The 12,044-nt window shown below is 39.9% G+C and overlaps 1 protein-coding gene across 2 annotated transcripts in view; it reads left to right on the forward strand.

The window, feature by feature from the left end:
* Window positions 1–12,044, forward strand: part of plcl2 (phospholipase C like 2) — a 229,962-nt gene that overhangs the window by 164,529 nt on the left and 53,389 nt on the right. For both annotated transcript variants that reach the window (XM_073054422.1, XM_073054421.1), the window contains exon 3: window positions 3,077–3,277. In XM_073054422.1, coding sequence (XP_072910523.1) covers window positions 3,077–3,277 — 201 coding nt within the window. The remainder of the gene's footprint in view (window positions 1–3,076; window positions 3,278–12,044) is intronic.

The raw sequence follows: 12,044 nt of genomic DNA on the forward strand, positions 1-12,044 counted from the left end.
CAACTATCTAGGGTTGGAGATGCCAGAAACAGCCAGGAGTGAAAATGGAACTATTTCACAACTTCATCAAATTAGGAACTACAAAGAATTTGAAAGTATAGACAATCATCTTGAATGTTACTATGAAAATGAAGATTAGGAGGATGCAATCATCGAAAGCATCATTTGAAGGCTGCCCATTATCTGCATTAGATTTCTGTGCTAATTTTGTTCATTTACAGTCAATCAAAAACATGTCAGCATACACTGGATTAAATCCTCTGTTGATAACTATTAGAAATTAATACACCATTTTATAGTAGCATTTGTAGTGTTCTAATTTGTTCTGTATTTCATTTAAATACTTAATTTGTTAGTTAAACAGTAGTTTGTCTTTTTTATACATTTTTAACTATTTCTATTAAACTTCAGCTAATTGAGGCTTAATTAAGCCAAACTATACTGATCCTAATGTGTCCCAATTAACCAGAATCCACTGTATCTGTATTCTTGCTGGAAATTTACCAAAGTTCCCATGATGTGTGAGTGTCTTGACAGCCTCAGGTGGAGAGATCTAAGGAAAATGCTTTTGATGTTTTTTTTTCTTTCAGGATATTTTTACAGATTTTTAAAAAGTTTTTAGAACTAAAGAAGTTGTTGTGGAGCATCAACAAAGGTGTATCATTCATTTTATTGTCCATGTTAGAGACAGTAAGAGGCTATATCTTCCTAAAAGATATGCAGTATTAAAGAGAAGGCATATATTGTGGTAGAAATTAGTGGGAAGTTAGATGATTACAAAGCTTTTAAAATCCAACAGAAGGCAACAAAAATTCATAAGGAGAGAAAAGATGAAATATAAAGGTAAGATAGCAAAAATATTGAAGAGGATGCAATAAGTTTTTTCAGGTATTAAAGAGTACAAGAGAGGGAAGTGTGAATATGGACCATGTTTCCAGCATACTTCTAGTGTTTTCCAGAGCAAAGACTGATGCAAAATACTTATTCAGTTCATCCACCATTTCCTTGTCCCCCACTATTACCCCTCCAGCATCATTTTCCAGCAGTCCAGTATCCACGCTTGCCTCTCTTTTACTCATATCTGAAGAAACTTCTGGTATCCTCTTTAATATTATTGTCTAGCTTACTTTCGTATTCTATCTTTTCCCTCTTTATGACTTTTTTACTTGACTTCTATTGGTTTTTAAAAGCCCATCATGCTCTAGCTTCCCATTAACTTAGGTCTATTGTATTCCCTCCCTTTGGCTTTTCTGTTGGCTTTGACTCCCTTGTCATTCATCATTGTTTGATGTCATTAATTAGGATAGGATTGATGGCTTTATGGTCAAGTTTGCAGGCAATGCAAAGGTGGGGGGGGGGAAGCAGTTGATACTGAGGAAGAAGGGAGTCTGCAGAAGGACTTGGGCAGATGGGGAATGGGCAAAGAAATGCTTGGTAGAATATAGTGAAGGGAAGTGTATACAACATTATTTATTTTGAGAGGATTAGAATATAAGAGAACAGATATGATTCTGAGTGTTTATAAGGCATTGGTCAGATCACATGGAGTATTGTGAGCAGTTTTGGGCCCCTTATTTAAGAAAGATATGCTGACATTGGAGAGGGTCCTGCAAAGGCTTATGAGTATGATTCCAGTGATGAAAGATTTAACCAATGAGGAGCATTTGCTGGTTCTGGGCCTGCACGCTCTAGAGTTTAGAAGAATGAGGGAGGTATCTCATTGAAACCTATGAAATATTGAAGGCTCCATAAAGAGTGGCTGTGGAGAGGATGTTTCCTTTAGTGGGTGAGTCCTGGACCAGAGAGAGAATGGAGGGATGTCCATTTAGTACAGAGATAGGAAGGTATTTCTTTAGCCAGAGAGTGGTAAATCTATGGAATTTATTGCCTCAGATGGCTGTAGAGGCCAAATCATTGATTATATTTAAAGCAGAGGTTGATAGGTTCTCGATTAGCCAGAGTGTCAAAGGTTATGGGGAGAAGGCAGGAGAATGGTGTAGAGAGGGATAACAAATCAGACATGATGGAATGGTGGAGCAGACTTGATAGGCTGAATGGCCTGATTCTGCTCTTGTGTCTCATGGTATTATACACTGAAAATTAAATGGATATGGATTTAATTCTGATGACTCCCTCCGGTGGTTGTTTGTCCTAACCATACCATACAATTGAAGGCAATTTAGAAAATATCAATTCATATAGCAAACTGGCTGGTAAAAAATTTGGACTAAACATCTAAACATATTACCTTCAGTTCATAATAACAGTCTCTGTCTTAATGCATATATTTTTGAAACCCATATCCATCCCTTTGTCATCTCCATATTTAGCTATTCTACTGGCTGGTTATTATTTGTCAGTGACCCACCCTAAATTCTGCTGCCAGCATCCTTTCACAGTATATCCCACACATCCATTTTTTTCTGATCATTTCCACTCCTACTTTGAGTCACAGTTCGCAGTATTAAGTTTATATTAATTCACCTGTCATCCCCATTCCACCACTGGCACAGACTCTAGAACACTTCTTCACCAACTCTGGATGATTACACTTAACTCTGTCCTGTACCTTTTTATGTTGTAAATCGTGCAATCAGATCTCTCCAACCTCATTACTGCTTCATCTGCTTGACTGGGAAATTGGATGCATTCCAGAACAGAAGACCATTTGATACAGCACTTCAACCATCAAATAATTTCCCTAACTTCTGGTTTTATAACTAGCGTGTCCAAACATAACAAGAAAGTCATAATTTTCAAACATTTCAAAATGAACAAATGGAGATTTCCAGTGGCACAACAAATGTTGAGTGTTTCAAGGAGCATTAGTGCTCACTGAACATTATGCTGGCCATGGACTGTATATCGCTAGAGATATAAACTTAAGACTTATGACTTTTTGTTTTGCTATCTGAACTGCAGAAATTCAGCTTCAGGGAGCACTATTGGTGAATTTTATTTTTGGTCTTAGAGAATCACTACTCCCATTGTAATTCAGGTATATCCATTCCATGCTAAGTGATAGGCATAGTAAAATATATTTTAATGTCATTCAGTTTATGTTTCTTTTTTTCAGGTTGCCGTAGCTTCTTTCAAAGAACTATGTGGTGTATCCCCAGTTTCTAATCTAATACAGTGCTTTATGGCATTGTCAACACTGCTGAACAGTGATAACATTCCAATTGTTGTACTGAACCTAAAAGATGACTACCCGTCAATGGAGCCCCAAGGAATGATCCCTGAGGTACTGAAGAAAGTAGTCACTGCATACGAGGTGGTAAGTATTTTTATGTGAGAAACGTATTTCCTCATCGCTTCAATAGATGCCTTATTAAACTTTTTGTATTATTGACAAAAATAGCATATTTTCCTATTTTTGCAAAGCTCTAGAATTAATTTTCCTTTCATTGCATGCATCCAAAGTAGCTAAATTAGTGTGCTTGATTAAATGCTGACAATTGCATACTTCATACTTTATGTCCTTGTAAAGCATAAAGCTGACCACTGTATTTTCCATTGCAAATGTTAAAGACATACTGTGTAATACCTGCAAAGAAAAACATTGTAATTGACAACTCTTGCGGTAGTCAAACAACACAACTGTCTCACAGATCTTTTAATCAACTCAGCTTGTGGCTGAGTGGTTGTTTGCTTCAGTCATTCTGGAGCAATTTGCATGTGCAGCTTGAATGATGGGAAGAAGTATAAGTAATTTTGTGTTATAATTGGGCTGAATCCTACATGCATATGTTTTAAGAGATTAACAAGAACAATTTTCAAACATTTTTTTGCTGCTGATGTAGTCTTGTGTGTGGTTCAGATTTAACTTCACAGTGGTATTTGTCTGACCATCAAGCAGCTCAAACTGTTTCAGTGGTAGCTGAACTCTATGTCATGTACTTAGGTTGTGTATCAAAGATTTCAAGCCTCCAAAAGGTTTATAAGGACTGCTCCATAAAGAGTGGCACCATGATGTAGCAAGTACAGCTGCTGTCTCACACTGCCAGTGCCCGGTTCAATCCTGACTTTGTGTGCTGTCGACTTGGAGTTTGCCACGTTCTCTTTGTCTTTCATAGGCTTCTCTCGGTCCGGCAATTTCTCTCCATGTCCCAAAGACATGTGACATGGTAAATTTAATGACCACAATAAATAGCCCTCATAGTAAATGGATGGACTCTGGAGAAACTTGATGAGAATGCTTGGGGAATAAACACAATACGATTAATGTAGTGTAAGTGTAAATGAGCTGTTAATAATTAGTGTGGACACAAAGGGCCATTTTCTCTGCTGTAGCTCTTTCTATGAATGTGTGATAACAGATTTTGCTGTTTGAATTTGTCCAGGTGCTAAAGTGCAACCATGAAGAATTGGTGATTAATGGACTATTTGTCTACTGACAGGAATGCACATGACACAATTGTTTTGATAAGGCAGTAGTTATTGAGTTACACACACAAAATGCTGAAGAAACTCAGCAGGTCAGGCAGCATCAATGGAAATGAATAAACAGTCAACGTATAGGGGCAAGACCCTTCTTTAGTTCAAGTTTTAAAGAAACTTTTATTATCAAAGTACGTACATGGCACCATATACAACCCTGAGATTCATTTTTTGTGGGCAATCACTGTAAATACAAGAAACGCAATAGACTCAATGAAAGACCACACCCAATAGGATGGACAACAACCAATGTGCAAGCAAAAAAGCAACAAACTGTGCAAATACAAAAAGAAAGAAAAAAAAGAAATAGTGATGATAATAATAAGAAATAAATAAGGAATAGATATTGAGAATATGACACGAAGAGTCCTAAAAGCTAAGTCCGGTTCAGTGATGCATGAGGGAAGTTATCCCCTTTGGTTGAAGAGCCTAAGGAACCTGGTGGTGTGAATCCTCAGGCTTGTGTACCTTTTTCACGATGGCAGCAGTGAGAAGAGAGCATGGCCTGGATGGTGGGGCTTCTTAATGGATGCTGCTTTCACAAAACAGTGTTTTGTGTACATGTGCTTAGTGGTGGGAGGAGCTTTACGCATAACGAACTGGGCTATATCACAACTTTTTGTAGGCTTTTCCATGCAAGGGCATTGGTATTTCCACACCAAGCTGTGATGCAAGCAGTCAATATACTCTCCACTACACATCTATAGAAGTTTGTCAAAGTTTTAGATGACATGCTGAATTTTTGCAGTCTTCTAAGTAGAGGCTCAGCTGTGCTTTCTTCCTAATGGCACTTACACACTTGGACCCAGGTCAGATCCTCTAAAATGATAACACTGAGGAATTTAAAGTTGCTGACCCTTCCCACCTCTGTTCCTCTGATGAGGACTGGCTCATGGACCTCCGATTTCCTCCTCCTGACATCAATAATCAGCTCCTGGGTCTTACTGACATTGAGTATGAGGTTGTTGTGGCACTACTCAGCCAGAATTTCAGTCTCCCTCCTACATGCTGATTCGTCACCACCTTTGATTTGGCAAACATCAGTGGAGTTGTCGTCAAACTTAAATATGGCATTAGAGTTGTGCTCAGCCTCACAGACTTAAGTATAAAGCGAGTAGAGAAGGGGGCTAAACACGCTGCTTTGTGGTGTACCGGTGCTGATGGAGATTGTGGAGGAGATATTGTTGCCAATCTGAACTGACTGAGGTTTACAAGTGAGGAACTCGAGGATTCAGTTGCACAAGGAGATATTGGAGCAAAGATTTTGAAACTTAATGATTTGTTTTTTGGGGACGTTAATAGAGAATGCCAAGTTGTATTCAATGAAGACCATACTGATGTATGTATCTTTGCTGTCCAGATGGTCCAGCATTGAGTGAAGATCCAATAATATGGCATCTGCTGTTGACCTGTTGTGATGGTAGACACATTGGAGTGGATCCAAGTTGCTTCTTAGGCAGGAGTTTTATCACTAACCTCTCAAACAATTTCACCACAGTTTATGTAAGTGCTGCTGGATGTTAGTTATTGAGGCAGGTTACCACATTCTTATGCACCAATATAACTGAAGCCTGCTTGAAGCAGGTGGTTACCTCAGAATGCCGAAGTGAGAGGTTAAAGATGTCAGTGAACACTCCAGCCAGTTGATCAGCGCAGGTCTAGTACTTGGCTAGATATCCTGAATGGGCCGGATGCTTTCCATGGATTCACCCTCCTGAAGGATGCCCTCGTGTCAGCCTCAGAGCCTGAAACCACAGGGCATCAGAGGCTGTGGAGGTTCATGAAGGTACCTCCATGTTTGATCTGGTGATGCTAAAACATAAGTGAGGCCATATCATATCTTAAGAAAGGCATCAAGACTGCCAAGTTTAGACATAAGATACAGATTGAGACATGTTCCTATAACGCCATTGAACCCTAACGTGCTTGGGAATGCATCAAATCCACTTCAGACTACAAAGAAAAGCTCCCCTGCTCTGCTCATGATGACGCCAAACTAACTGAAGATCTAAACAACTTCTTTGCTCGCTTTGATATGGACAATAAGGAACCAGTGATAAGGGTCTTAACATCAGATGGAGGAACTGCACCAACACTGAACATTCACGAGGTGAGGTGTACACTCTATAATGTCAATGCACGCAGAGCAGCGGGACCAGATAGCATACCCGGACAGGTCCTCAGGGTCCCAACTAGCTGGGAGAATTTCTGACAGGTACTTGCAATCTTTCGCTGTACCAGGCTATGGTTCTGGCATGCTTCATGTCCCACATCAAGGATGTAATCCCGGCCACCTTGGACCAATACCAGTTTGCCTACAAGGCAGATAGCTCAATTGAAAACGCCATTTCTATCACCCTTCATACTGTCTTGAACCAACTGGAACTCGTCAGGATGCTTTTTATTGACTACAGCTCCGCTTTTGACATCATACTACCAAACAAGCTGAATGTCAATCTCCATAATTTAGATATCGACACAACAACCTGTAATTGATTTTGGACGTCCTCACTAATCGTTCCCTGACATTGAAACTAGGAAAGTGCACATCAACCCCACCCCCCCAACCCTGAAAACAGGTGCCCCACAGAGTGTGTACTGAGCATCCTTCTCTACTCTCTCTTCATTTATGACTGCGCTCCTGCTCATTATACAATTACAATTGGCCTCATCACAAACAATAGTGAATCTGCATATAGAAGGGAAGTGCTGAAACTACTTCACAAACAAGAGTAAATCTGCAGATGCTGGAAATCCGAGCAACACACACAAAATGCTGGAGGAACTCAGCAAGCCATACAACATCTAAAGAAAAAGGTACAGTCGACGTTTTGAGCCGAAACCCTTTGGCAGGACTGGAGAGAAAAAGCTGAGAAGAAAAAAAGTTCATCCAGCATTTTGTGTGTGTTGCTGAAACTATCTGATAGGTGTAGGAACTCAACAGTAAGAAGACAAAAGAAATGTTAATTGACTTCAGGAAGGCAAGAGGTCCTGAAAAAGCCCCACTGTTCATTAATGCTGAGGTAGTGGAAAGGGTCTCCAGTTTCACGTTTTTGGGGATGAACATCACCAAGGAGCTCTCTTGATCTGTCAACACAACCTCAATAGTAGGAAAGACACAACAGCGATTATACTACTCGAGGTGCTTAAGGAGTGTTAATCTGCCCCAAAAATTGCTGGCCAACTTTTATCAATGTGTGATAGAGAGCATACTGTCACACAGAATGACAGTGTGGTACTCTAGCTGCAGCAAGATAGATCACAAACACTCCAACTGCTGATTAGGATAGCACATCACTGGGACTCAACTACCGGACATGGAGACAATCTACAACTCTCAATGTCTACGGTGTGCTCGTAACATCATTAAAGACCCATCCAATCCTAGACATTTTCAATCTCCTGCCATCTGGTGAGAGATACAGAAGCATCTAAACCAAGACAATAAAACTGGAAAAACAGCTTCTTTCTGAGGGCTGTTTTGCCACTGAATAATGTTACACCCTGGCTTGCCAATGGTCTTTGAGTGTTATAGATTATTAATCACTTGTTGCATGTAAATATGGGAATTTCCTGAACAAGCCCCACCATCCGTAAATGCTGAGGTAGTGAAAAGGGTCTCCCGTTTCAAGTTTTTGGGGATGAACATCACCGAGGAACTCCTTGGTCCGTCAACACAACGTCGATAGTAGGAAAGGCGTAGCAGTGACTATTCTACCTGACATGAGAAAATCTGCGATGCTGGAAATTCAAGCAACTCACACAAACTGCTGGAGAAACTCAGCAGACCAGGCAGCATCTATGAAAAACAGTAAACTTGATGGTTCTACAAACATCAACTGTTTATTCTTTTCCATAGATTCTGCCTGGCCTGCTGAGTTCCTCCAGCATTTTTTTGTGTGTTACTATACTACCTGAGGTGCTTAAGGAGAGCTAACCTGCCCCAAAAAATGATGGCCATTCTTTTCCAGTCCTTTTGAAGGGCCTCAGTCTGAAATGTTGACTGTGTATTCATTCTATGAATACTGCCTAATCTGCTGAGTTCCTCCAGCATTTGTGTGTGCTGCTTTGGATTTCCAGCTCTTCAGAATCTATTGATTTTAGTGATTGGGTTAAACGTTTTGAGGTGTTCCCTTTTAGACAACTATTTGATATTTACATAGCGCAGCTTTCTTATTAAGAGTGGGCAAGTTCTTTCAGGATTTTATCTAACTTTAAACAACTTAAGCACAATACATCCAGTTTGAACTTTGCACTTTGCGTTTTCTGTCTTGTTTTCCTTTAAAGGGGATGTCCTTCTGTTCTGTACAGAGCACCCATTGGTATTTGCACCCTCCAATTCAGTGACCACGTGGCTGCTTGTATCCTGGTGCGCAATGTTACAGCTCCTTTCACGAGATACTTCAGTAGCTGCAGAAGTTATTTTAATGCTGTGGCGTGGCCAACCAACTGCTGGAGTGGAAATTGCACTTATTACAATAAACAGCAGAAACAGGTTAATGGCAGCAGAGAAATCAGTTTTGCAAAATTAGTGCAATTACTGCAGTCTTCAAGATTGAAAGTGAATGGTGTTAGGACTTGGCTATTGGGAATTATTGTAATTATGTTTCTTTAATTAATGGTAAGAAAATCTTAGTAAGCTAATTAAGGAATAACACATTCATGGTTAGATTTTTGTAATTGTGATGTGTGCACCAAATTCTGTAAGTGTAAGGAAACACTTGCAATTTAAAGTGACATTGCAATTTCCATATACACCATTTAAAAAAAACCTCATAGAACTGTACAGCACGGAAACAGGCCCTGCTGCCCACTTGTCTGAGCCAACCATTCAGCTACCTGCTCGTTATTCATATCCCTCTATTTCTTGCCGATTCATGTATCTGTCTAGATTCCTCTTGTGCATCAAGTGTATTCATACCTGCTTCTACCACCTCGATTGCAGCTTGTTCCAAGCACCTACCACTCTGTGAAAAAATAAAACTTAACTCATACATATCCTTTAAATAATCCCCCTCTCGTCTTAAACCTATGCCCTTTGGTATTTGGCATTTCCACCTTGCGTAAAAGACTCTATCTATGCCTCTTTTAATTCTGACTGTAGTCTCTTGATGAGAAGGTCAAGGATCCAGTTGCAGAGAGAGTTACTTGGTTATTTATATGAAGCTAAAATGATCAAAATCTATGAACAACAGCAAGAATTGTTTTTTTGTTCCTGTATTTCTTGGGTTTCAAGCCCTGTATTACACAGAAGGAGTTCTAATCAATATCAGGGATGATCATGGCAAATTACTCCTCCTTATCCTTTAGTGAAAAGGACTGATAAGAATTTCATTAGAATGGAAAGTGAAGCTGTTCAATCCAAAACCAGGGTCCAAATCTAAACAAAGGAAACAACAAAGATATGAGGAATGAGTTGGCTCTGAAAAACTGGGAACCTTCATTAATATCACAATAGTAGATGGCAATGGCTAACATTTAAGACATGAATGCAGGAACTGCAAGAGATAGTTTTGAATGAGGTTGGAGGCGACATTGGATGCATGGCAACTCTGGCAGGGTCTGCAAGACATTACTTCTAACAAAATGAAACCCAATAGCATGAATGGCAGCAATGCTTCACTACCAGATGAACTCAATGCCTTCTATGCACGTTTTGAAAAGGAGAACACAACTACAGCTGTGAAGATCCCTGCTGCACCTGATAACCCTGTGACCTCCGTCTCAGAGGCCGATGTTAGGCTGTCTTTAAAGAGAGTGAACCCTCGCAAGGCGGAAGGTCCCAATGGAGTACCTGGTAAGACTCTGAAAACCTGTGCAAATCAACTAGCAGGAATATTCAAGGACATTTTCAACCTCTCACTGCAACGGGCAGAAGTTCCCACTTGCTTCAAAAAGGCAACAATTAATGGCGATTGTTTAGCTGCTCCGAACTTTTGTTCCGTTACTGTCGCTATCTTTGCACTAAATGTCTTCATTTTTTTAAACCTTAGTTAGGAATTATTTCGGTATCTTTTACTTGCCTGTGAATATATCTAACTTACAATGTCTAGCAAGAGTTCTAAATCCGGGAGAAAAGAAACTATGACCCCGTCGGACGAGACGCTGGTTGCGCTTGGAAAGCTCCGAGACGAAATCTTAAAGGAATTTAAAACCGCTGGGGACTTCCGCAAGAGTTCTAAACCCGGGAGAAAAGAAACTATGACCCCGTCGGACGAGACGATGGTTGCGCTTGGAAAGCTCCGAGACGAAATCTTAAAGGAATTTAAAACCGCTTTCAAACAGTTAGAAGACAAACTGGATCAGATCAACTATAAAGTGGACAAACATGCTGAACACTTATCTCGCATCGATTCGACTTCTGAAGGTTTAGAGAGTCGTGTTCGATACTTGGAGACTCTCTGTTCCAACTTAGAGGAAAAATCTAATAAACTTCTTTCCAAAATGGTGGATCTCGAAAATCGTAGCAGACGCTGCAATATCAGAATTCTGGGATTACCAGAGGCGACTGAAAAGGGATCAACCGTGAAGTTTTTCGCCGAGTTTCTCTGTGAGTTATTCGGGAAAGATTTGCTTCCGAAGCCGCCTGAGCTCGAACGGGCACACAGAGTTTACGTTCACCCCGGAATTCTGGGCTCCTGCCCGCGACCAGTAATCTTATGTTTCCATCAATACCAGGTAAAACACAGTCTGATTGTAGAGGCGCGTCGCAGGGGGTCGCTTCCTTTCAAGGATACAACCATTCGCTTTGTGGAAGATTTTGCACCCCAGACCTTAAAGATGCACGCTGAGTTTAAAGGCGTAATGAAAGTGCTTTTTGATCGTGGTTTCAAACCTTCCCTTCGTAACCTTGCTGATCTACGAATCAAGCTTAATACCAGGAAATTCAAGTGGTTCAAATCAGCGAAGGAAGCTGAAGCGTTTGTGGCAAGTCTTCCGGCTATCCAGTCATCTTCGGAATCTGATCGGACCTCCTAAAATGGTGGATAAGTACTCCTCATAGTAAAATTACTTTCTTTGGACTCGGAATTCACTTGAATCACTCAGACATTATTCATTGAAACTTTAAGGGCTGTTGACAATCTCTCCCGGGATTTGGTGTGTGTGTAATCTATTTTTATTCTTGTATAACTTTACCTACAGAGTTCGACAACTAACTCTAACTTGTTTTGGAGGTTCGAAGTCTTTAGTGAAGGCCTCCCTGTTTGTCGGTTCACAGTTCAACTGCTGATTCATTTTTCCTTTGTCTTAAATATTTATTTAATATTTATTTATTTTATCTTTTTCTTTTCTTCACCCCTTTTTTTCTAATCTCTGAATTTTTTTTCTCCCTTCTCTGTAAACGGTTGATAAATACTCGTCTTGAATTTATAATTTTCCCCTTCCTCTTTTTTCTTTTTCCTCCTTACCTTTTTTTCCCTTTCTCTTACTTTATTCTTCTATAATTTTTCGCGGGTAGGTTAGTTTTGGTTTTCTTCCGATTTTCTCTGTATTAAGTTTTATATTTCTGCAGAAGGTGTTCTAATCTGTAGTTATGTTTTCTAGTGCATAAACTAGTTATTATTTGCTATAGTATTTATACGGAACTATTGTTAATGACACAG

The sequence above is a fragment of the Hemitrygon akajei genome, chromosome 8, assembly GCF_048418815.1.
Source record: "Hemitrygon akajei chromosome 8, sHemAka1.3, whole genome shotgun sequence".
NCBI lineage: Eukaryota > Metazoa > Chordata > Chondrichthyes > Myliobatiformes > Dasyatidae > Hemitrygon > Hemitrygon akajei.